Source organism: Malania oleifera, chromosome 10 (genome assembly GCF_029873635.1).
Source record: "Malania oleifera isolate guangnan ecotype guangnan chromosome 10, ASM2987363v1, whole genome shotgun sequence".
NCBI classification, from domain to species: Eukaryota; Viridiplantae; Streptophyta; class Magnoliopsida; order Santalales; family Ximeniaceae; genus Malania; species Malania oleifera.
In genome coordinates this window covers 65,260,114-65,287,785 of record NC_080426.1, presented here as the reverse complement: position 1 = coordinate 65,287,785, position 27,672 = coordinate 65,260,114, and the positions used below count along the sequence as shown (strand labels likewise).

The 27,672-nt window shown below is 35.3% G+C and overlaps 1 protein-coding gene across 2 annotated transcripts in view; it reads left to right on the top strand.

The window, feature by feature from the left end:
* Nucleotides 1-24,770, top strand: part of LOC131166779 (CRS2-associated factor 1, mitochondrial) — a 33,174-nt gene extending 8,404 nt beyond the window's left edge. The window contains exons 2-5 of one of the 2 annotated variants that reach the window (XM_058125348.1): nt 6,860-6,987; nt 7,332-7,557; nt 7,635-7,762; nt 24,274-24,770. In XM_058125348.1, coding sequence (XP_057981331.1) covers nt 6,860-6,987; nt 7,332-7,557; nt 7,635-7,762; nt 24,274-24,420 — 629 coding nt within the window. In that variant the 3' untranslated portion in view covers nt 24,421-24,770. Of the gene's footprint in view, nt 1-6,859; nt 6,988-7,331; nt 7,558-7,634; nt 7,763-21,025; nt 21,151-24,273 lie in introns of those variants that run through there. The other variant, XM_058125349.1, reaches the window with a different exon arrangement.
* Nucleotides 24,771-27,672: the final 2,902 nt, after the last annotated feature.

The window sequence follows — 27,672 nt, the reverse complement described above, 5'->3', positions numbered from 1 at the left end:
TCCTCCGTAAGCAATGTGTGTTTAGCAAAGGAAGCAAGTAGGCTAAACACGTTTACAAGAGCTAGTGAGTTTTACAAGATTGAATGGTTCTCACCTCCCCTTAAAGAGTTTTGTATGCTATTTTAGCTCTAACACTAGGAAACATCAAATTGTCTGAGGAGTCATATTCCCCTTTTTTCACTAAGTCTTATACTTTCTCAAAGCATAAAAGTTATACTACCATTTATATGATGGTAACCCATCCTGTGCACACAAGTGAGCGGTCACAAGCAAGCTTAATGTCCCGAACAAGTTAGGCTCAAGACATTTTTCCCCCACTTATGCGGTCGACGTCCATGAAGATTTTGATGTTAGGTACTCTTCAACTTTGTCCACGAACAATTGCAAGTCTTCCACTAAAATTTAGCTGATTTCTTTGTCTCCAAAGCCTTTCCACTTTACTAGGAACTTGTGCCACTTCTATCTTGATGATGTGAACTCTCTTTGTAAGGATGATTTCAACTTCTCTTTGTCAAGTTGCGCTACCTATAATGGTGCTCTAGTTGTTTGACTTTGGCTTTCATCTTTAGTGTCAACATTGAATTGCTTGAGGCAGCTGACGTGAAACACATAATGCACTTTCTTCCAAACTGGAGAATCAAATCAATTGTGTAAAAGGCCTTCCCAACTTTACCCACGATGGGGATTGTTCCTTTATATTTGCAACGTATTCTCTTATCTTGACCTTGTAGTGACGTGTATTGTTCAAGATGGAGCTTAGTAAGCATCAAATCACCCACATTAAAGTGTAATAGTCTTCCCTCCTAATTGGCCCACTTCTTCATCTGCTTGGAAGCTTTCTCCAGGTAGGCTTGAGCAATTTTTGCATTCTGTCTCCATTTTGTGGTGAAGATCTATGCTTTTGGACTCTTTCCTCTGTACGACTTGTCCTCTATGTGAGGTAACAACAACTGCTGCTAGAACTGCAAACAAACCAAGTTGCTCATGAGCGGCTCGAGAGGTTGGTTCGATAAGAGTTTTTTTATTATCTTAATTAGTGATTCCCAAGCCCAATTTTTAGGCTTGTTTGCTAAACGAGTTGAGCATGAGTGTAGACGAGTTCGGTTTGTTTTGGCTCGTGAACAGCTCCACTGGGCTCAATAATGGGGCTCAATTCCAGTTTTGACCCCATTAAAATTTTTAGTTACTGCTCATTTATTTAAATTCTTAATTTAGCCATTGCTTCATTCACAAAATTTAAGTACTTATTTTTATTTATTTATTTATAGTTCCCCTTAAATATTGAATTTTTACACTACCAATTTTCAGCTCTTATTAGAATTAATTATTAATTAAAATTACAAATGTGTGAAGTAGCAGAAGGGGGGGAAGGGTGAGATTTTATAGAGATGGGGAGGCTCTCCCTCTTAGAATTTTCGATTTGGTATAACATGCTCAAGGTAGGTTGCAGATGGCACCTTGCAGGCCAGTCTCCACTTTCCATCCCATTCTAGTCCCACATCGAAAACTCTTTGAACTTTCAACATTTCTACTTATAGAGATTCTCTCAGTCCTTCCCCCATCCCATAGTTGAGATGCACATGCTCCCGGTCCCAAATGGAAGAGTCCTTCGCTTTTTGAATTAAAATTATAATTGTTTAGTATGTGGTATAACTAAGCCAAGCCTGAGTTGAGCTTGAGCTAGTAATTTAGGCTCCGAGCTAAGCTTGTGCCCAGCTTTCTATTCCAAGCTGAGCTTGAACATGCTTAAGCTTGGCTTGACTCAACTTGGCTCGTTTGCAGCCCTAGTTGCTGGCCTGTAACAAGTTCAAAATGACTTTTGTTGGTACTGAGCTCTTTTGGATGTTGAAACAGAACTGAGTCACATTGAGTAGCTGCACCCAATTCTTTTGATATGGGGTGATGAAATGGTGCAAGTCCTCTAGCAGCTTGTTGAGTGTCTCCATCTGCCCACTTGAAGAGATGTCAAGCTGTAACTCAAGGATATTGAAAATTTTTGCTCAAAAGTTGTGGTGAATCTTGAGTCTCAGTCACTGAAAATGTCTTGGGAAACTTGCCAATACTTTACAATATGTTTTAAAAATAGTTGTGCTGTCTCCTCGACCGAACAATACTTTGGTGCAGGTAAGAAAGTACTGTGCTTTGGAAACTTGTCTATAACCAAAATTATAGACGTTGCATCTGTCACTCTGGGCTGGGTGGTGATGAAGTCAAGTGAGACGCTTTCCCATAGTTTGTTTGGTACTTGAAGGGGCTCCAGCAGCCCTGCAGTTTTCTTCTGCTCCACCTTGTCTTGCTGGCAAGCGAGACAAGTTTGGGTATACTCATCTTCGTCATCATGCATGTGTGGCCAGTTATACCTTTGCTTAATGAGTTTATTTGTTTGTCAATTTGGCTATGAAGTTTTCTACTTTATGGCTTGGTAATATAAAAATCGGAAGTGGAGTGATCAAATGCTTATAAATGTGGAAATGGAGTTGTATGCTTTTGCAATGTTTTCAATAAGTTGAGCATTTTGATTTTTCTGTGAATCTTTTGATTTTGGTATATCTGGTCTGTATTGTGAATTTTTTGAGTATATAATGTATTTTGTTGTGATAATTAGTTTAATTTAATTAGTTACCTTTTATTGCGTCGTGATTTTGTGGAGAAACATGATTAAGTGACTTTAGGCTTTATTTGCCTGTCTAGCTCCTAACATGTTGCCCAACAGAAGTTAAAATTGTGAACCCTTAGGGGCCTTATCCTTGCACGAAAAAGGAACCCGAGTTTTTCTATATTTATGACCTTAGGAAAATAGACTAGTCTAGTTGGTTGAGCCTAGTATGCCTTATGGATTATATTTCGGTGAACTTTATGGATTAGTTGAATTGGATTTGTTAAATTTATGAGAAAAGAAGTGTCACTTTGTGACTCAAAATGGTGTTCCATTCTCCTTGCCGGCATTCAATAATGGAGTCGTCATGTGGTAATGGTGTCAAATCAAGATTATTTGTGATCGGTTGGTCATGGGTTTGAGTCCAAGGAAACAGCCTCTCTGCATAAAAGCAGGGTAAGGCTGCGTGCACTGTGACGACCCTCCCCCTACCCTCACAAAGCGGAGAGCCTTGTGGCCTAGGGACGCATTTTGGATTTACTGCAGTTTGGAAAATTTTCTTTAAATCTTTTGTGGATGGACATCTTTGGCTTTTTGATTGGAGGAAATAGCATCATTTGATGCATATGTGAAATTTAGACTAATCAAGATTTCTTACACTCAAAAGATCTTATTTCCATGGCTCAAATCTAAATATGTATATTGATTATTGAAGAAAATAGTTGAGCCTGTAATCTTTTTGGCTCCACTAGGCTAAGGAAAAGCAGATCCCTAAAATCATATTGCAAATTATTACGGCGTATTGTGGTTTTAAATAATCATTGTTTGGTAATGGATTTTTGAGGTCTCGATCCTGTTTCATCTTGCATTAGCAGGGAAAAAATTGACTGAATCGGCCATTATGGAGGCATAACTGGCCGTAATGGCCATTACATTTCTGTTACAGACTGTTACATCAGTAATACTGCCGACAGCTTATCTCCTCCAAAACTTCTCATTTTTCATAATTATTTCTCAGTATTATGTGTTTTTTCCTCCCTCATGAGTTGTTCGACCTAGATGTACAGATTTGAAGCTTTCGAAACAACAGTAAACCCATGGCAGCTTGTGTGTAAGCTGTGAGTCTGAATTTATTTTCATTTTTTGCTGGAATTTGAGATTGTTAGGGGCTATTTATGCTCAATTTGAGTTAGAAATTGAGTGCCAAGGAGGAAGCACTTCAATTTTACATAAAAAACAATAATTTTGGAAGGATTTCAAAGATTGGTGCTCGCACTCGGATAGTCAGGCGCTCTTTGATAGGGTTTTTATTTTATGTTGCTTTGGTCTATGCATTAAGCTTAAAGTTCAATTGATCTTGTGATCTACAATATATATATTTTTATTATGTTATTAACAATTAATCTTTAATTTAAAAATTAGATTTTGTTTTATGTTTTATAGATAATTAATAGTATATACTATTTGATTATTCATATTTAGTAATTAAAATAAAAAAGGTTATTTATTCAATTTAGTTGTCAACTTGTTTATTTATTTATTAGAAATTAACTTAACTTTTGTTTATTACTGTGTTAGTTTCTTAAATAACTTAATTGTTAGTACTTAGTTATTGAACATTGAAAATTAAATTTGATAAGAACAAAAAGTAATGTGCATTATGTAACTATTAAAATTCATTTTTTAACTAAAATAATACAATTCATTTATTATTTATTATTTATTTTTAACTGTTTACTAAATACTTAAATAGTTAAACTGTTTAAGACTAAGTAGTTAGTATAATATATTTAGTAGTTAGTAGTCCCTAACCTTTTTGTCGTGTGAGAAGAAATGACATGAAGAACTGCATAGTGAGGACATTGGTTGGCGTTTTGCCACTCTTATGGAGCGTATTAGAATGTCATGGTGTGTAAATTGTGTGAAAAACAATTAAAGGTGGTATTATGCAGTTGAAACAACACTTGGCACATGAAAAAGGTCAAATTTCTGGGTGTGCAACTGTGTCATCAATGGCGGATCTAGAAATTGCAGTGAGGAGGGGCCAAAGTATATGCATAAAAAATATATTGGGATTTTTTAATATGTTTTTCTATTTCCGTTAATTTTTAACTAAATTATCTATTCTATTAACAGTCAAGAATTTTTTAAAAACAGTTTTATTAGCTAGAATCATGAGTAAATGAATCCCAATAACAATAAAAAAACTATATATCACCATGAGTGCTTTTTAATACTCTAGGTGCTGATAAAAATCAAGCTTAAATATTGTTTCCCAAAACTTCCCTTTTGAAATCTTCATGATAAAATTAACATATTTTTATGATGAATATTTTTTCAGTTTTATTTCTCTACCCTATGTGTGGAGAGGTCTTGGATTTGGATAAGATGTATAATATATATATATATATATATATAAATATAATTGTATTGAAATTTGTCCAAATCCATCCAAATCTAATTCTAAGGTCCAAAATTCATGCTCCCAAATGCAATATATAAGATTTTTCTTTTAAGAATTACCGTTATATCTGCATGTGTACCTGTTCTATATATTGGTATTAGTGCTTTTTAACTTTTAGCCCATTCAAATTTCAATTTAGATTTTTATACCATTAGATAAGAAATTTTACATTTTGTATTTGCGTTTAGCTTGATTTTAATACTTTTAACATGTTCCCACTAAAATTTATCTTTTTTATTTATACAAGACAAAGATAAATGTAGTTGTCAATTTTTTAAACTATGGTATAAGAAATTTAGATGCATGCCATTTACACTTTAAAGTAAAATCAAAAAATATATTTTTGGTATAAAAATAAAACAAAACAATGGTAGTTATATTTTTATTATCTATATGATTTAATGTTTCATGTGATGTAAGTATTTTTTTTTTTTTCAGAGGTATGATGGAAGCAATATGTATATATATATATATTTTAAAAATTGGATGTAGTTTGTGGTTGCTAAGTTAATGAATTGGGTTTTTTGGCATATAATGGGAGTGGATTTCCCATAGAGAATGTGTCATTCTTACCGTCCAGTAGCAGGAGGGCAAACATGCATGTAGTAACTGTTGGTAAGTTAAAAGGGCAAAAGGTGTGAAAAAAACAAAATTATAGGGAGCTTTGGGTGGGGGGGAGGGGGGAGCTACCCCCCCTCCCCTTGCATCTGTCCGTGTGACATCATAGGTGGGGAATAGATGATGAAGCATCTACAACAATATGCTCAGAAGAACAGAGATAAGCCGAAAAAAAGAAGAAGAGAAGAATTGAATGCTCAAAATAGGGGAGATTGGGGTTGCGTCACATGGGACGTGTTGGGGGTTTGGATTGGGTGGCCTTATAAGGTGGGTTTGATTGAGTTATTCAGTTTGGGCCATACTATTCTAATTGGTAAGCCTGTTAGTTCATTTGGGCCTTGACTAAATGGGCCAAAATATGAAAATACGATCATCCTTAGCCTGCCGCTTACTACGGACAGAAAATCACAGAAAAACCTGGAATGAAATAAAAGAATTGGCAAAAATGAGTGGTTTTAGGGCAGATAAGCTGCTGGCAACATTGACATAACGATCTTCAATGGCCCATTATGGTCATAAAGTAAACACAACAGCCATTATGGCTTGTTATGCCTCTGTAATGGCTGATTTGGAAATTGTTTTTTCCCACTGCTAATGTAGTCCTAAACAGGATTAGAACATTGACATTAGTTTTGTAATGGTTGTCATGCTACATAATAGCCATTATGTAAAACCATGGTTACTTGATGCAAATATGTACATGGACAGTTCAAAGACACATCTGACCTTTTACTCTTTACATCACCCACTTCAGCGCACCCAATCCTGCTTCTGCTTCTGTTTCTGCGTTGTCTATGTATGGTGCAGACAGTAAAACTGGTAGATTCCTTTGTTCTTACATCTATTGTATTCATGGTAGTTTTAGTGATTTAACTGTGAGAAACCCACTATTTGAGGAACTCTTTGTTGCTGCATGGTATTTTTTTGGTGGAATAAGAGCCATAGTTTATGCCATGGTGAATTTGCAGTCAGCCATCGTATTTAAAGTCATTCAATTGGAGCTTAAATTGTTGATTGTGTTGATCAAATTTTTTTGGGTGGAAGATTGTTCTGAGAATTGCTTGGGTGAAATTGCGTTAGATTTCTGGATGGAAATCGTCCTGATTTTTTGCAAACAATGAACCCTAGTCTCTTTCACTGATTTTTTCCTTATCACATGCTGTTGATGTGTTATTTTGTAGGGAGAGATGGTTTAACTCACAACATGCTGAATGATATTCATAATCACTGGAAACATGCTGAAGCAGTTAGGATAAAGTGTCTAGGTCTCCCCACTGTTGACATGAAAAATGTTTGCACTCAGCTTGAGGTATCTTTTTCCTTCTGATCTAGCTACAGTTCTTGACCGTGTTTCCTTCTGAAGTTATGGAAAAAGATGCGAAGCATTGAGTCATTTTGCTTTGAAAGGAAGCATTTGTGCTTCATCTTTCTTAATGTGTGTATTGTTTGTCTTCTTATGAGATTCCCATTATGATCTGGCGTACCTTACATCAGCAATTTTTTGTTTTCAACACATCTTGTTTTACTTTGTTGTTATTTTTTTTAGCAGTTATAAATTTAGATATTGTATATTAAGTATATAACTGACTCCAATATTCACACTTGTGCCTTAGCAGAATTTTTTTGATAAGCATATTGTTTTTTTTTTTCCAGGATAAAACAAGTGGCAAAATTATACATAGGCATGGTGGTCTGCTTGTATTGTATAGAGGCAGGAATTATAATCCCAAGAACAGGCCTGTGATTCCGCTAATGCTGTGGAAGCCCCATGAACCTATATTCCCAAGGCTGATTAAAACAACAATAGTGGGCCTCAGCATTGATGAAACAAAGGAGATGAGAAAGAAAGGGCTAGTCGTTCCTGCTTTAACCAAGCTTGGTAATCTTATCTATTGTTCTGTCGTTTTCTATTGCCTTTACTTTGTGCGTTCTCTAACTTCTTAGTTGCAACTGCAGCCAAAAATGGTTATTATGGTAGTCTCGTACCTATGGTTCGAGATGCTTTTCTTACAGAAGAGCTGGTCCGAATAGATTGCCAGGGTCTTGAACGGAGTGACTACAAGAAAATAGGCTGCAAACTTAGGGTAAAATGCTTAAATCTCCCAAAAGTTTCTTATATCCATTATTATATACCATGTATTGGATCATCTGATTGGTAACATATGTTGAAATGAAGAGGAAAGAAAGGCTTTGTTTCATTTGTCTACAAAAAGAAGTCACGAATCTGTGTGCTTGCTCTTTGACGGGTCTGAATTTTTCATGCAGGTTTTTTCCTTTCTTTTTTCTTTTTTATTTTTTCTTTTTCTTTTTCTTTTTTTGAATAGAAATGCAGGTTTTTGATTTACATTTTCAAGAGAAGTTAGTTTTAAAAAAAAAAAAATTGTTTATTGCATTTTTTTTCCTTAGAAAATGCTCTGTTTGTATTTATGTATAAACTAGTAAAGTTTCACGTGATTGCATGTGAATAATATTGAGTAAAATATTTAACAATTCTTAATAAAGTTTAGATATATTTTTAGAACAAATTAATAATATATTGCCATAATTCAGTTTAGAAATAAAGTATGAATATTCAAAGTTATTTGTAAAAAATTATCTATAATTTTTAAGCTGTAAAACATAGACATGAAACAGTATCATGAAATTTTTCATTCTTTTTATTTCATAATTTTTTTTTTCAATATATGACTCTTCTAATGAAAATTTTAATAAGTTTGATGCAATTTCTAAATTGTGGCTTGTTACCTAAAAATCTTATAATCGATGATGTTTTTTGTTTACTTAATGATCAATTAATGAGTTTTTTAAATTTCAAATAAAAATTTAAAATTTATTATTTGGAAGATAATTCTAGGCCTATAATTTTGTTCTAAAATTTATCTTTTAGATGGTATATTCTTATTTATCCAAGTGATGTTAGACACTTCACAATAATTTAAGACGTCAGAGAAATTTACGTATTTCATTTTTTATATACCTTTCATTCAGCATCTACAATACCATTATGTTTATTTTTTAATCAAATGAATTTCTTGGATTCAAATCTTGACCTATTTAAAATAAAGTTTAAATGTAAATTTATCTAATTTTTATTGAGTTTAGCTTTTTTAGAAATGCTTTGTTTGAATTTAAAAAAATAATAATATATCTATTAAAAAACTAAAAAAATAAGGATATATTTTTTTTCAAGCATAATGTTTTACACACTTCAATATATAGTATGGATATAGATAATATCTTTGTATTATTTTATTACTATTTGTACTTCTTGTACAACAAATGTGAAAGGATGGGGACTTAGGCTTTTAGTTGCTCCCTCTTTAGTGAAAAGGCAAGTAGTGGGTTGAGTGCTTGAGCTCTTTTCTGATGCAAATTCAACATGACTTGGCCCCAATCTTCTGATAGTGCAGCTTTCTTCTCTTTATACATAAAAGCACGTGGTAGATATGTGATAATAATTGATTATATCCAGCTGATAGTTTAATTTGTACATCATTATTCAGGCCCAGCAGGTCATCTTTTGTTCATCTAGGTTAAAATGCTTATTTTTGACATCTATAGCTCATTCTGTCAAGCGTCGTAGATTTTTAGGGTTTTTAAGAAACAAGAACTTCAAATAGCTTCAGGCTTTAAGCTATTTCTTGTTTCAGATCAAGTGGTCCTTTCCTTTTCCAGCAGTATTTATTGGCTTTTGAGTTCCCACTGACCAGGGGCTGGGAGAGCCAAAAGAAGATATTTCTGAATCATGTGCTTTTCTTTGCTGGTACTGTAATTTATTGCAAATTATAATATAGTTTTTCTAAGTTATGCAATTGGATCTTTTACTCAATGGTCAATGCAATTTTGGAGAATGGTAAAATTTTTGCCCTTATATTTTCATATGCATTATGTTATAAGATTCTGCTTCCTTGTTTACTTCCCCTTAAATTGTGCTGAATAGTTCTCATAATCCTGCTTCCTATTTATTATTATTTGAGCATTCCTGGCTCAGATCATGCATTATGAAATTGCTGCTGCTTTCCTAGAGCTTGAAATTTTTATTATTGGATGAGATAAAACCCCAAGCTAGACAGCGACACATAAATCATCAATTGAGCGAGAGACCTATGATTGAGGTTAGGTCTTCCATTTTACCCAATTATTCAAGAGCAGCAATTGCAGATTGCGGTGGTGGGCTCCTGTACTTGGATGAGGAGAATCTATTTGAAAATTTAGTTCTCGCGAAGATTAGGCATAAGGGAGAGTTCCCCAAAACTGTCTTTCTCTTAGATGAGTGATTTTAGGTAAAAAGCAGTACTCATCAATGATGGGGATCAACATGCACCTCGAGTATCTTTTGTGGATATTGGGACATGTGGATGACTTTCCGAAGTCCACCATTGATGTGAATTTTATTTGCGGCAATTGAAACTTCTCTTAGAAGCTAGCTTGGAAAGAGGATGACAGCTTGCAAGTCAAAGAGTCTTGGTTTTTCAAGAAGCATGACAACTTGCAAATCAAAGAGTCTTGGGTTTTCAAGAAACATTTATTTCATTTTAAGTTCCTAGACTCCACTATCATAATTATTCTAGTTCCTAGGCACCTGTTTCCTATGACAAACTATTTCCTAGGAACCTCATTACCTATGTTTTAAATGTTTTATTTTACTTTTGTATTTTCTTTAATCTTTTAAGAAGCCATGTGCAAGTCATGTGCATGTAAGGCTATAAATATGCCATCACTTGTATTGTAATAGGTATCTTGCATTATCAATTGAAAAAAAGAAGCTTTTGCTTGAACTTGTGAATCTTTTTCCTCTCCTTGTGAGTGAGTAGTGTGAGGCTACGTTCCGTCTCCCTAGAGATTGCGTGGTGAGAGACCACGACAACATCAACGTCATCATCAACACTACACACCCACTCCTCTTTCATAGCTCACAGCCACAACCACCTCAAGTTTCATTCTTGTTTCAAGATTCCTAAGGATCAACAAGCTTGTTCGTCGTGCGGTCGAGTACTCGTGTGTCTTGGTGTTTGACATTCCAAACCTTTTGGTAAGCTTGTTTCAATTCCTTGTTTGTGACTATCTAAAACAGCCCCTAAAAGTACCTTGTAAGCCTTGACACTCTACCCGAAGCCTTGATTGAAAAACCTTGTTCATTCTCTTTAAAATCTTCCTAGATTTTCAACATGAACATGCTTGCAAATACCATGCTAAGGGATATTTGATTTGCACGTTAGGACTTGTGATCTAAAACTTCTAATATATCCTCTTTTAAAGTGAATTTGATTACTTGAATGAAATGATCAACTAAGGGCTTTGAACCAAATCATATATGTTTTCAAAATCTCAACAACTTGTGATCTTTAGAATATGTTTGTGATGTTCATGCTTGGTTAATTCATTCTTCTCATTGATTGTGATATTGTGTGTTTGCTACAAAGAGGGTCAACCGTAGGGCTAGGGCTACTTAGAACCGTCCTACATCAATCAAGGTCTAAAGGCCTGCCTCAAATGAGGTGAATGTAAGTGCTGAAATGGTATCAAAAAATGTTAAAGCATTCCAGGCAGATGTCTCTTGGCTGATCTAAGTCTGAAAAGTTTGTTGCTTGAAAATGTCCTTCCAGCTGAGAAAGTAGAATAATTTCTGGTGATCTCCATAAAAGGGAGGCACGTGACTAGTTCTCAAGTACAAGCGCAGATAGAATTGACAATGCGACCATCAATGAAAGGTCAAATCAGTGCCAAGAGGATAAGGAAGGAACAGAAGATCCTATTTCGATTTCAAATGCTGTGCTGGCCCAGATAAGAAGTAAAAGTTAAGATGAATGGAACAATTAGCTTTTGGCCTAACCATTTACCTGGAGCACGTTACATCTTGGTTCGTGGTACAGGTATGGAATGGGGTACACTAGTTAAGAGTTATGCAGTTCTTGGGGGATATACTTAGTCGGTATGCCATTTCAGATCATGATATGCATGAACCACTTATTTGGTCGATTTTTTGGTGTACTATGTGGGATTGCAGTACATTTGAATTATTTACTTAGGATGGAGTCTAGAATTTAGAAAAAAACAAATTGCATCATAGATAATCAAAGTTATAAGAATAACTATAGCGCTTCACTTTATATTTTCATAAAAAATCACTCTGTTGCTTCAACAGTCTGAAAAGTAATTGAAAAGGACGTTGTACATCCAAAATTAAAATTTCTTTTTTAGTACCAATATAGTAAAATATAAAAAAAATATTATTAAACTAAAATTTACATTTTTTTTTTTTTTTGAAAATTTCATTTTTTAAAACAAAATTTCAATGAGAGAAATTTAATTACATTACTATTATTCTTACTCTCTATTATCAATAGAATCAATTCTAACAAACAACTCACGCTCATATTCCAGAAATATTACCCAATTAAATTATATAAATTAAAAATGAAAAAACAATTAATTAGTAATTATTTCTTTTTAATGTAATAAATACACAAAAAATTAAAATTCATAATTACTGTTTGTACTCAAATGGAACTCTTGGTCACTCAAAACAGCTCTCTTTCTCTCTTCCCACCCCCCCCTGCTTGTTTGAACTCGCCACCATTGCTGAAGCAGGAGTCCTCCTGTCTCTGTTGTCAGCTTTGCAGCAGCGGGGAACCCTCTTCTCTCTCTAGTCTGCTTTGCATCAGCAGGAAGCCCGTCTCTCTCTCTCCTTGCTGGCTTTGTAGCCCCAAGAAGTTCTCTTCTCTCTTTCTTAGTGATAGGCTTCACAGTAGCAGTAAATATTTATGCATGATTTTGAAATTTTTGAATATTTTGTATGGTTTTTTATTTTAAAATGGTTAACAAATATGGGCTCCACATTTTGGGAATTTGGATCCTGAATCCCAACGAATTGGGATGCTATAGGCTGTCATGGGCCGAACACTCATCCTTGTGAAGGGACATGTGGCACTAGCTATGGCACTCTTGCTTAACTAATCAACGAAAAGTATATTGCGGTTTATCACAAGAACACATTCACAACCATCAAATGCAAAATAAGCGGAAACAAAAAACAATCATGTAGGAAAATGAGAATCACAAGTAAATTGTAAAGCAACACAGTTCACAACTAACACCTTCGTGGGCAACGTGTGTTTAGCGAGGGATGCAAGTAGGCTAAATACATTTACAAATGCTAGTGAATTTTACATTGACTGATGAACATTCACCCTCCCCTAAAGAGCTTTCAATGCTATTCTAACTGACTGAGGAGTCATATTCCATTTTACACAGAATTGACACACTCAGTGAATAGAACCTATATTGCTATTTACTTAATGGTTATTCCATGCACAAAATACAAGCGATGAAGGCAAGCATAATGCCTTGAACAAGCTTGGTTGGTGACATTGTCCCGATTATATGTGCGATCCGAATCACGGCTCCCTAAGGAAGGGGGCTTGCGACCTACTACCTCCTATTTGGTTTGCGGAATTAGTCATGGAATGTAATCAAATCACAAGAATGGAATCGCATTCCTGCGTTTGATTTTCGGAATTCAGAATGGAGTCATACTTCGGCCAGAAAACGATTCCTGCAAATGAGGGAATCACGATTCCAGTCTAGTTAGGTTGGAATCAATCTTTATTCCATGTAATCAGACTCATTTTATAATTTTTAGAGGTTATTTGTCCTTTAGTATTATTATTACTATTGAGTGTGTTAGTATGTTAGTGAGAGTTAGTGAGGGTATTATTGTCATTAGAATGTATTTAATTTGTATTATAAGAGGGAGAGACCTATCTTCAATTAAGGTCTTTCATTTTAATAAAAAATCTTAACATGGTATCAGAGTGTGATCCAACCTAAACCCTATTCCCCTTAGCTGTCGCCAGAAAACACCATTCCTGTGGCCGTCCTTCCCAAATCCACCTCCATCCCATATTATTTCACAAACCAACCATACACCCATAAATAGACCCCCTTGACGACTCACCCCACAAAATCCCATCGCTGGAGGACCCATCACGCACCCCCACGCATTGGAGCGTGAGTGAAGTTCCGGCCACTTTTTTCTTTTTCCTTTCCTTTGCCATGCTTTGATTCCTTCTCTAGACTATATTATCAATTTGTTAGGCCAGTTTTTTGCTACAAAATTCAATCTTTTTTGACAATACACTTGCAACATTTAGTTAATTTCATTTCAAGGTTTGTGAAGGCTTCTTTGTGAGTTTTTTGGAGCCGTGGCAATGTTCATATGTTCAGTTGCGAGGTTGTCGTAGTGCTGTGTTTTTCGATGAGATGTTCACCTCATCTGTGGTTGTGTCGGTGTTTCACATGGTTTGTGAAACATAGTTTGTGATTGCCCCGATTAGTTTTGATTGTTGTTCTTCTTCTTCTCCCCCCCTTTTTTTTTTGGGTGTTGCTGATTTGTGAGTGCTGAGATGGAATCTATGAATCCCAAAAATTTATTTCCTACATTGCTGCCACAATAAACGACTCGAAAGTTGGATGGAAAGAACTATGTTCAATGGTCCAAGGCTGTTTGCACTTATTTATCAGGATTAGGGAAATTTGACCACTCTTTTCAATCTAATCCTTCAGATGAGAAGTGAAAAGACGTGTGGGTTCAAGAAGATGCCTTGATTGTTTTTTTGAGAGGACAGCCTTTGCGACATAGGCTGATTCTAGTTCTCTGCCAAACAACTACAAAAGTTATCGAGGTGGTTCAAGTAGTTGTAGTGGTAGAGACAGACAAGGTAGAGGTACTCCTTGCAAGTGCACTCATTGTGGACGGGACGGAGTAAGCAAACTATTGAGCAATGTTGGGATCTTCAGGACATACCTTCACGTGTTGCCAATGCAACCACCATTGGGCAGCCAATCTAGCCACCACCGACTCCTCACCTTTGGGGTCAAGTGGGGGGCATTGTATTGTATCCATGTCAGAGGAAAAGTATTTCAAGTTCCAATAGTATCAAGCATCACAACAAGCTTCACTTCCCATTGCATCTCTTGCCCAAACAGGTAATCACATAGTATGTTTGTCATCCAGTACTTCTTGTCCTAGTCCTTGGGTCATAGAATTTGTTGCCCCTAATCATATACCAGGTATACCTAGCTTTTTGTCCACTCTTCAATATCCTGCAAATTTACCTTGTATTACTCTTGCTGATGGATCAACTACTGCAGTCAAGGGAATTGGGACTTTAAAGCCCACTCTTCTATTTCTCTTCCTTCGGTTTTATATATTTCCAAATTTCCTTTCAATCTTATGTCCGTTAGAAAAATTACTAGATTAATGAATTTGTTTAGTGACATTCTTCCCTGATTTTGTGGTTATTCAGGATTTCAAGATGAGGAAGACGGTTAGCGGAGGGCGTGAAGCTGGTGGACTCTATCACTTTGAGCCACTATATCCTTCAACCGCTTGCATTGCACCTACCACACCTTTCCAAATTCATTGTCGCCTGAGTCATCCTTCATTGGAAAAGTTAAAATGTCTTGTTCCTAGTTTGAGTTCTGTGTCTAGTCTCGATTGTGAGCCTTGTCAGTTGGGAAAACACTATCGTGTTTCTTTCGCTTCCTAAGTCAATAAACGGGCTGCAAGCCCTTTTATGTTAGTTCATTTAGATGTCTGAGATTCTAGTAGGGTTGCGTTCAAGTTGGGTTTTTGATACTTTGTAACCTTTGTAGATGATTATTCAAGAATGACTTGGTTATATTTAATAAAAGATCATTCTGAGTTATTTCATGTATTTTGTGCCTTTTTTTTTGAAATGAAGACTCAATTTGGTTTGCCAATTCAAATACTTCAAAGTGGTAACGCTAAAGAGTTTTAGTGCACAATTCACTGCTTATAATGATGACTCTGTTTGGTATTGTTCATCAATCATCCTATGCCCACACTCCTAAAAAAAATGGGGTTGCATAGCGAAAAAATAGACATCTTCTTGAAATCACTTGCACCTTACTTTATCAGCAACATGTACCTATAGTGTTTTGGAGTGATGCTGTACTTACTGCTTGTTATCCGATCAACAGAATGCCATCCTCTGCTCCTAGTGGTAAAATTCCCTAGTCCATTTTCTTTCCTAATTCACCTTTATTTCCTTTTCGTCCTCATATATTTGGGCGTGTCCTTTGTTCATCAACTAACTCTTGGGGTGGATAAGTTGGATCCTTGTGCTATAAAATGTCTTTCTGGGCTACTCATATACTCAAAAGGGATATAGTTGTTATAGTCCTATGCTACATCGCTTCTTTGTTTCTATCAATGTTACCTTCTTTGAGTCTACGCCTTACTACACCCAATCATTGAGCGCTTCTGAACTCAATGAGTCTCTTCCTTGCCCAACCATTCATTTGAGTTTCCATGTAGTTCAAGTCCTTCTCATTGTCTTGATCATGCTAATTTGTAGGTGTATTCATGACAGCGACTCTAAGGAAGAGAGTCCCCTCTAGCTTCTACTACCACGCCTTTGTTTTCCTTGCCTAATGATCATACTTCTTATGATGTTTATCCGCCTATCTCTGTTTGGAAAGGTAAACACATGTACTCAACATCCTATTTCCAACTATGTTTCTTATGACTCCCTATCACCTTCCTATTATTGTTTTGTTATTGCTGTATCATCTATTACCCTTCCTAAATCTGTTTCGAAAGCCTTACATTTTGTGTGAAGGGATGCTATGGTTGAAGAGATGTACACTTTACATGACAATGGAACTTAGGACTTGGTACCTCTTTCTCCTGACAAGTTTGTGATTGGTTGTCACTAGGTTTACACTGTGAAAGTCAACCCTGATGGTTCTGTGGCTCGTCTGAAGGTCCGTCTTGTTGCTAAGGGAGACACTCAGTTGTATGGTTTGGATTATTTTGATACTTATTCTTTACCAAAATTATATTAGTTCGTCTATTCATCTCCTTGGCTACTACTTATCACTGGCCTCTGCATCAGTTAGAAGTGAAAAATGCCTTCTTGCATGGTGAGCTTGAGGAGGAGGTTTATATGGAGCAACCACTTGGGTTTGTTGCTCAGGCAAAGTCAGGCTTAGTGTGTTGGCTCAAGAAGACTTTATATGGTTTTAAACAGTCTCCCAGAGCATGGGTTGGTTGTTTCAGTGCTGTAGTACTTGAGTTTGTATTCGACTATGTGCTGTGGATCATTCCATGTTTCATCGTCATACTTCGTCTAGTAGGATCCTTCTTGTTGTTTTTGTGGATGATATTGTTATTACAGGTGATGATGATAAAGGTATTTAGAGTCTCAAACTTTTTCTATAGACTAAGTTTCATACCAAAAATTTGGGACTGTTGAAATACTTCTTGGGTATAGAAGTATCTAGATCTCGTATCGGAACTGTTTTGTTATAAAGGAAGTATGTTCTTGAACTATTGGATGAAACTGGTTTATTAGGATCTAAATCGGTTGATACACCCATGGATCCTAATAGCAAGTTAATGCTGGATATAGGTGATTTGCTACCTAATCCTGGACAATACTGGAGACTTGTTGGAAAGTTGAATTATTTCACAGTCACTTGGCCGGATATATCTTTTGCAGTCAGCGTTGTGAGTCAATTTCTAGATTCTCCAAACACAAGCCATTGGGACATAGTAATTCGCGCTTCTTGAGATATCTCAAAGGTGCACCTGAGAGAAGCCTTTTATATAGTGATTAGGGTCACACTTATATCCATGGATATACAGATGCAGATTGGGCTAGATCGTCTTCCGATTGGGTATCCACCACCGGGTACTGTATCTTGGTTGGTGGTAATTTGGTTTCTTCGAAGAGCAAGAAACAAACTGTGGTGGCAAGGTCAAGTGTTGAATCTAAATATAGAGCTATGACTCACACTGCTAGTGAACTTGTTTGGTTGAAGAACATGTTGGAAGAATTGGGTTTTTTTGCATTCTCAGCCTATAAAGTTGATGTGTGACAATTCATATTGCCTCCAACCCGATTTTCATAAGCGGATGAAGCACATTATAGTTGATTGCCACTTTGTTTGGGAGAAACTTATGCAAAATCTCATTACAACTAATTCGTTTACCAAAGCTTTTTTTGGGGGGGGGGGGGGGGTGCTAGTGTTAAATTCATTTGTAATAAGTTAGGAGTATATGACATTTATGCTCCAGCTTGAGGGGGAGTGTCAGAGGTTATTTTTGTGCTTAAGCATTATTATGATTTAGTGTGTTAGTAGTTGAGAAAATATTGTGCTCTAGGGGTAGATTTTTGCTGAGAATTTCAAAGGGTAGGGAAGCCTCAGGTTGGTGGAGTTTTTGCAGATTGTTGAAAGGGGACAAAGAATGCTTGAAAAGGAACCATCAAAAATTCCTGGCCATGTTGTGTAGACAGTGGGGTTCAACTAATATAGAGAGCAGAGAAATGGAATGGCTAATGTGAAGATTGTAAATCTTGGAGCTAAGAATGATCGGAAAAAAGGATTACTCCAACAAATCTTGTTGGACAAATGAGAAAGGTAAGACCATGGTTTTAAATAACAGACGCGACCGTACCGTTACGTAACAGTTTTTTGGGTTACCGATACCGTTACACACCGCGAAATAGGTGGGAAGAAAAATCACGGCCGTAGCAGCCATTACAGACCGCGACCGTTACGTAAAGGCCACTACGGCCGTTACGTAACCGCTATAGGACCGTTACACCAAAAAAATTATTTTACTTTTACTTTTTCTTCTCACTTTTTCCCCCTCTTTCATAAATCATACTGAATATACCATGTGGTGAGAGGGGGAAAAGATTATAATGAGAATGACATTGATACAAAATTTACTATTTCTTTAAATACTCACAATAGATGCATTAATTAACAATTTGAAAATACTAACTTGTTAGGAAAATATTTTATTTTGATAATATTTGTAATGTGATATTTATGTTCTACAGTTTTCAACTTCAACCTTCTTTCTTTTCTAGATATTTTATATTTGTATTATTTGTACGTCTTATGTGTCTAATAGATTATGGAGTGTATAATGTATTTTGTTCTTTTAATTAATTTAGCACACATAAGAATTTATCACAGATAAGAACAATGAGAAGTATAAATACACACACGTAATTTTTCTATTAGTGGTGGTTTAAAACAAATGTAAGCTTGTCTCCCTTACCAAATAACTTACTTAGTCGAACTAAAGAATTTAAAATACACTAAAACTCTTTGTAAAAAGGGCTAAAAGCTTAAAACATACAAGTACACTAATATGCACAAGGTTGTGCGTGCTTCAAAAAAATTCTAGGCCATTACACCCGCTTCCCGTTATGTAACATCCACTACTCCCGCTTCCCGTTACACCCGTTACCGTTACTACTTGCAACTGCGATTTAAAACCATGGGTAAGACTCTGTTTTTGGAAAGAGAAAAATTAAGGGAGAAAGGTTAAAGCTCTGCACCTAAAATGACTGGTTTGATTAGAAGGCCAAAAATTGTGAAAGTGAATGAACAGATTTATGTCACTCGTTTTGGGCCAAGAGGTCTTGTATTGAAGCCTGTTTTCCTGGCAGGCCCAAAAAAGTCTAAGTGGGCTAGACTAGTAGGCCTAGGCTGGGTGGAGAAGGAAAAGTCTAGTTCGAGTAAGAATCCAGGGGGTAAAAATGATTCTAACTTGCTGAAGGCACAAGTGATTGACAAGTTGGAACATTGTAGTCATTCGCCAATCAAGGGGGTTTCTCTGATATGATCGCATGAAAAAGTAAAACTTGCTGTTAACCTCTCATTTCAAGGAAAGAGGATAGTAGCAAATAATCCAGAATCTTCAGATATCGAAGAAGCGGTTAGAAAGAACGAGATACTTCAAAAAATTGTGAAAAATGCAACTCAACTTTGTGAGGCCAAACAGAGGTGCATTTTGTAGGACTTCAATATTGAATTGGAAGACTGGTTAGGGGGTAATAATTGTTTGCTTTTGGAACAGATTTGAGAATTTAGGATTTGAGGCACAGTGAACTGTTGTCCTAAAATCAAATTCGTAGCCACTTCGGAAAATTTGGTACTCAGCTTCCAGTCTCCAGGATTTGACAGCCTATAGCTTCTGGTAAGTTGCAGACTGTACCAGCTGCCTCTGGACTGATCCAATCTCAACTAGAGTAAATACATTAAACAAGAAAATCATTGATTTCTTTATAGAGTCTCAATAATGGTACCCAAAACATGTTTTTATTCGCCCAAAGGCCCCAAAAGGTTTATGTTTGGTCCAAAGTCTTCTAAAACTGGTGCAAAATGGCTCCCAGCCTCCCATCAATGAACATATTCAGCAGAATCTGAACTTTGATTTCCCTGGAGTTAGATGCCTCAGTCCTCTACTCATTGAAATTCAGCAACCCTGCACCTGAATTTTTCTCCTGATCGTCAACCAGAGAGCCCTCGATCTGGTGACTGGTGTTTGATCAGCAGCAGCTAGCAGTCTTGCTGTTTGATCAACAGTTCTTTACCGTTCAACAACCAAAGTTTCTGGAGTTCGAAAAAAACTCAAGTCCTCAGTCCTCTTCCTTTTTTTTCTTTTTTTTATTGTTTAAACTTTTTATTGTATTTTTAACTTCTTATACTTACTAAGTTACTAATCAAGTTTTTAGTCTTAAGACTTGCCGTAAAGTTCCACATATATAATTTTGTACTTACGATTCTCGATCCGATTCTACGATTTGATCCTGCAGACCCCTCCAATCATCCCTCTTAGAATTGCGATTCTGACAACCTTGCTATGAAGTTGAACCCCCTCATGGCTTGCATATATCACCAATCTTTTATGTGGCTGATTTTTACCCATTCCATGGTGATATAAAAAAGTGTCAAGTGCAAGAGCTTGTCCAAAGTCCCTTCTAGCAACACAGAAAAAATTTGATGTCATACACGTGCAAGAGGTTCACTAGGGCCAGAGTTTATTTCAAATTTTTTATAAAATGGGCTGGTAGGCCTGATTATGAGAATTCATGGATTTACGAGGAGGAATTCATGAATATTGACCCTGACACGTGCCATGCAGCAAAGATGACAACTTGCACGGAGGCGAGTCCTTTCTAGGAAGGGGAGAATGATGCAATTCAGCAGTACATATTTAATTTTCTGTTTGTGTCAAGTGTTGTTCTTTATGGTTGCTAGGGCGGTTTTTTGGATTTCTGAATTTCAAGTGCTTTGGGAGGGGGGGGGGGTGTTCATCTTGTAATATTTCAGGTGTATTCTTGTGATTGTAATTATTTTTGGTGGGGCTTTAGAACATGTGTAGTTTTTAGAAGGGGAGTATGTACAAAATAGGAGTTGGCTTCTCTTGGCAGCTTTAGGCCTAGTACAAATAGGATTCTTTAGTCACTTTGCTGGGGGTATTTTGACATTTTATCTTTGAAAAAATTTCTCTCCAGAGCTCAGCTCAAGACCAGCTAGGGTTTGAAGATTTGGAGGCTAAGGTTTTGAGGAGTCGACCTTGTGGTGCTTACCAGTCCCTCCATCACAGCTAAAGGTGTGAGATGCTAGCAGAAATCCACTGTCACTATTCTGAAACAGTGCCAAAACAGGTACTGATTTGAGAATTAAGTTGCTCTGATTCCCAGAATTTGTCTTATTCATCGAACTAAAATTCACAGTACTTGTCTTTTCATTATTTTATGGATTTATTAGTAGCTTGAATCTAAGAAGCTTGCTTAAATACTGTGCTGAACTCTCAGTCTTTATTTCTGAATTTTCCTTATATTCCTATGCTCCGATTTGCATCATCCACCATCCTGATAGCAGCAGAGATATTAAAAAGGAAAAAACTGAAAAGAGATTGGAAGAGCTTTATTGGAAACGAACATCCAAAGAGCAATGGATTAAGGAACAGGATAAGAACTTGAGGTTTTCTCATAAAATAGCTTCAGGTAGAAGACGATCTACTCTCATTCCAAATGTCAGTGTCGGTGGAACATTTGTTGGAGAGCAGGAAATAAGATATCTATTTCAATTTACTTCAAAAATTGTTTGAAAGCCTGAAACCAAGAGACCAGTTGATGAGAACCTCCCTTTCAAAGTATTCTCCTCAACTGGCACCTTTGTAAGAGAAGCTATTTGAGATGGAGGAGATTCGTCAGGCACTGCTGAATTTAAATGGTGAAAAATCCCCAGGGCCTCATGGAATGATGACACTGGCGGTATTTCAGAGTTGCTGGGAGTCCCTCAAATCAGATTTGTTTGAATGCTTTCAAGGAATTAGAAGAAAAAAGGTAACATGCATCATAGTATTTATTCAAGCTTTGTATCTTTGATCCCTAAGAGGAATGCAGCAGAAGGTAGAAGATTACCAGCCAATCAGCCTGATTGGCTCAATGTACAAAATACTGGCAAAGCTCTATATTCATTTTCTTCAAGAGAGTTCAACAGGATTTCTTTTTCTGATTTCTTGACGTGACTTAGTGTCTTTGCTGATTTGTATTGTGGCTTTTCATCTTTTTCCCTCCTTTGTTTAGCATGCTTCCTGTATGCATCCGTGCATGCTCCCATTTTCTGTTTTATTACATTCTTTACATCTTTTAAAAATGTCTATTTTCTCAGGGGATATTTCTGTTTTCAGATATATTAAAATATAATGTTATATTTTACATAAATGCATTGGTATAGTTAATATGAAAAAATAATATGAGTCTTAAGTACTACCAAATATTATTAAATATAATATAATATTATATTTACTATTAATTATAAGAAGAGGTGACGGCAGTTGTTAGAACTGTACTTTTTGTATCGAGAAAGGTATAAATCGATTCAAATTGCATGGGAGAATTACAGAGGCAGTGAATTGAAGTGAATCATATGTGAATCGGTGAATTGAATTGAATTGTATGAATCGTAGGACTCAGATGCAATCCTCTAAAAGATTTTTAAACTTTTTTCCTTTTTCATGGCAGCCTTCTATTTGCAATTTACATGAGATTTGTCCTCCAAGAAAGAAGAAAGAGTTCTGTTGGCCCTCTCATTTTGCACCTTAGATAAGATTAGAAGAGAACCAGAGTTAGAGAAGGAAACCAGTCTTTAGAAGAAAACCAAAGTCGACTAGGCGGGTGAACTTTTGGTTGGCATGTTGCCCTCCCTGCTCTTCTAGATTCAAAATTTTTATTTTCGATAGTTTTTATATTTTAGTAAGTTTTGTTTATATTTTTTGCTAAACGCCATAAAATTCAAATTTTTATTATTGTTTATTGATTCATTACCTTAAAAACTATAAATTTAAATTTTTATTAAATTTTTCTTGATTCCTCGACATATTTTTTTAAAGAAAGCATGCACATGAATTGTTTTTTGTTAAACATGTAAACTTACACCATAAACATGAAGTTCATTTTTTAAGAATTTTTCACAGGTCCTTATCTTACTTTTTAGCGTATCTTGAACTCTTAGACTTAATGCTTTAGTTTCGAATCACACAGAACGTGTAATAGTTTCATAGAAACTGGCTTAACTTGATACTTGATAGAGGTGGAATGGTTATGTCCACTTCCTCATGTATCATAATATGCATGAGTTAAATAGATCATGGTAGGATCTACACCTACAAAACTTGCTTCAAAGGCAAGTGCCATTCCAATTATCAACATGGATTATCCATATTTATTGACATTTCAGTGTATTTTACTATTTTAGTTGCGCATAAATGCAAGTAATTTGGAATTGATTTTTCAAATTTTTTATTGAATCTTATGATTCAATTCGATTCTCGATTCATGAAATTGAGATTTCGATTCACGATTCAAATCTCAATTTGACAGCTGTGAATGGCAGTGTTCAATGTCGTTTTGGCTCATAGTATGCCAAGAGTGTTATTTCCCTAGTTTCTACTTTTAGATGAATATTTAAAACGAAACAAAAAATTCACTTAGTGGTAATTTAATAAATATATATTCTGCTCATAACTACCCATGACTACCAATCTATATTCAACTATACATGACTACTGAAAGCCACGAAGCATGAGCAATGTGCATGCCCATGGCTTGTTGTATTTTATATATATATATATATATATATATGAAGGCAAACTTTGAAAATTAGATTAATTCTAAATCTTGTCCATAAATGTCAACCACAATTCCGATTTTGATCCTTGTTGAACCAAAAATGATGGGAGAATCTCTGATTTCTTTTCCATTTCAGTGCATTTCAATTTTGTTTCTTACTGGAGTGCGTTTCAATTTCGATTCTGATTCTGATTCTTGTGGCAAGCCCAACCCTACCCTATGTTCCTGAGTAATAACACTAGCTTTGCTTGCAACAGCACGAACTCCTATTGTCACTGTTGAAAAAAACAACTTAGTTGCTGCATTGTGCATCCAAATATCTTGTGATGCTAAGCAGTAGCATCAAAATATCTTCTGTTGCTTAGCAGGAGCTTAAAATCTGGCTGGGGAAAACCACCAGGGCCTTTAGTAGGCAGTGGTTTGAATTTAGGTCTTACCAGTGGGCCAAAGAACAACGAAACAAAAAAAGAAAAAATCTGGTTGAAGATGTGATCCTGTCCTTTAGTTCACTGTTCTCATTACCTTATTGACCTAGTCAGGTGTAGCTCATGAGGCTTTGAAAGAGTGTCTCTGAACCCTCTGGCTTCTGTGCTAATTTGTAACTATTCTCATTGTTGATACAGGACTTGGTGCCTTGCATCCTTGTGACATTTGAAAAGGAGCAGATTGTGGTATGGAGAGGCAAGGACTATAGGCCTGTGGATGGCGGGCAGTTCCTTACTGCTTGGGAATTATTTGATGATCAAAGCAGCGGTGGGCTATGGTGCTGAAGAATGGGAGGATTCACGCGATTGCAGCAGTGGCGATGGATGGTCCCCTAATTGCTCTAAGCACTATTTGGGAAGAAAAAGCAACGAGTTTATGTTTATTTTATTAATTGAAATAATTACCTGATCTAATTGTTTGTTAAAAGTATATTAGTACCTGACGTTGTAAAGTCTTTTCCCATGAGTGGATTATCGATTTTTTTAATGAATCCTAACTATTCTTCATTCCATAATGGAATAGAGATGAATGTGTAGAGAGTCCCCTAGATGCTGGAAACACCATTTGGGAGCTTGTTTATTGTCATTGGGTGCTTGCATTTGGGAGGCGAATAAAGCAAGAGAAGTTCCCAGAATCACCACAGAACATTATTGAGATGCATCCTCTGGTTTTCTATATTTTTCAAAAATTTTGTGGGATTTTTTTTCCTATTTATTATTATTTTTTAAAGCATACTGAAATGCTCATGAATGTCAATTGAATTTTTCTGTGAAGTTATTTGACAGATCCTATAAATGGGATTTGAAGGTAAGAAATGTCAGAGATTTACTACAACTACATAAGGCTCTCTCTGTTAAAATGTCAACCAACGAATAAGAATTGGCTTTGGCACGACACCACATTAGTTGCCGTTACTTCAGTTGGGAGTCATTGTCTTGCCATGCAGAAACACGGTGAGCAGGTGGGCAGTGTGTTGACGAAATGAACTAATGATTTATTGATGCGGGCGGATAACTCAACCCTCCCAAATTGGGTGGATTCTTGCTCAGTTTAATTTATTTTTTTATTTTTATTATTTTTTAATAACCTAAACTGTCCTAGGGAAGTTCTATGGTGGGTTTTAAAAAAAGAGGGTGTATGTTGTAAGTATACCGATGTCATTAAGGATATGTACGATGGAGTAATGACTAGTGTAATGACTGTAGATGGAGAAACTAGAGAATTTCCAATTACCATAGGTGTACATCAAGGATCTGCTTTGAGTCCTTATCTTTTTGCTTTAGTGATGGACCAATTGACTAAGAGTATTCAAAATGAGGTTCTATGGTGTATGTTGTTTGCAGATGATATTGTATTAATTGACGAAACTAGGGATGAAGTAGAGGCTGAGTTAGAATTATGGAGAGAAGCTTTGGAATCTATAGGCTTTAAGATAAGTAGAAATAAAACAGAATATATGAAATGTAATTTTAGTAATGATAGGAGGAATATTGGAGACAAAGTTAAACTTGATGATGAAGAAATAAATAGTACTTGTAGATTTCGATACCTTGGATCTATTATGCAAGCTGAAGGAGAAATTGAAGATGATGTAATGCATAGAGTTAAAGCAGGTTGGGTAAAATGGAGAAGTTCTTCAAGTGTTCTATGTGATCGTAGAATACTCTTAAAATTGAAAGGGAAGTTTTATAGGACAGCTATAAGACCAGCTATGCTATATGGATCAGAATGTTGGGCGACGAAAAAACATAATATCCAAAAAGTAAAAGTTACCGAGATGAGGATGCTTAGATGGATGAGTGGTATAACATTGAAAGATAAATTAAGGAATGAACATATTCGTGGTAAGTTAGGTGTAGCTTGTATAAAAGATAAGATAAGGGAAGGATGACTCAGATGGTAGGGACACTTGCAACGTAGGCCTTATAGTGCACCTGTGAGGAAGAGTGACTTAGTTACTGTGGGGGGCAGTAGAAGGGGTAGGGGTAGACCTAAAATAACTTGGGAGGAGATAGTGAGTAAGGATTTAATATCTTTGAATCTATTCAAAGAAATGGTCCATGATCGCATAAATTGGAGGAAAAGGATTCATATAGCCGACCCCACTTAGTGGGACTAAGGCTTAGTTTTGTTGTTGTTGTTGTCCTTGGAGAAGCAACCTCGGGTTTTGTTTCTATCAACGGAAATGTCTGAATTCTTCGAAATAGTACTATTATTATTATTATTATTATTATTATTATTATTATTATTAATGAAACATTATTCAGTCAAACTCATTTGTTTTGTATTCATTATCAATCATGTGGGTATCAAATATTTCATGCCATTGTTGGGAGCTTGTTTTGAGCGATAAAATGACTTATTTAGGGGTTGTTTGGTATCACTATCAAAATATTAGAGGAAGGAAAACCAAAAATCAGAAATAGAAACTAAAAATTAGAAACTAACATATTTAGTTAACATTTACAAAACTAATACAAGTTAAGAACTTAAAAAATAAAATGCTCATTTTCATATTTAAATCAAATAATATTATAAAATTATAATTAAATAATAAAATAAAAAATAATACACATTTAAAAAAATTATTATAATAAAAGTAACATTTATTATAATTAGTTTACTTAATTGTTCTACTTTCAAAATTTACTTTAGGATAAAAATTTTATTGGACATGAAAATTGAAAAATAGTAAGAAGTATGTTTTAATTGACTTTATTATTATTTTTTGAAATTTATGTATATTTTCTTTTAATTATATTTAAATTCATATGATTATTTACTTTTGATTTTAATTTAAAAAATATATAAAATGAATAATTTAATAAAAAAACTATTTTTAGATATTAAAATTTTTGGCAACAGGTTTCCAAAATAACTGAAAAGTATAAAATCTGATTTTCAATTTTTCAGCAAACAGTTGAAAACCCGTAATAGAAGCTGAAAATTAACAATATAAACAAATACGTTTTTTTTTTTAAATCTGTTTCTTCACTGTGTAGAAATAGAAATAGAAAACAGAAAATGACAATGATACCAAATAGGCCCTTAACTTACATGCTTTATTTTATTGTCCATGCTCTATAAAGCCTTCGGGTTGGTCCATATAAATTTCTTCATCTAGGTTCCCATGTAAAAAAATATTTTTTTTACATCCATTTGATGAATTTATAAATTATAAATTGCATCAATAGCAATTAATAGTCATGGATAAACTCCTAGAAACCAAAGAAAATGTATCAACGACATCAAGGTCTTCTTTTTGTTTTAAGCCTTTGGTTACAAGATGCGCTTTATACCTGTCTATCGACCCATCGTTTGAGTTTCTTTTTAAGGAATCATTTGCATCCTATGGTTTTACAACTTGGTAGTAAATTTACCAATTTCCATGTTTTATTGGAAATCAAAATTGTCTCATCATTTACAACCTCTTTAGGTAATGTTAATGCATCTTGTAAGGTAATTTGACTTTTCTCTAAAACGTAAATAAAACAATTAGGACCAATTTTTTTTTTTTTTTAAATCTAGCTCTTTTA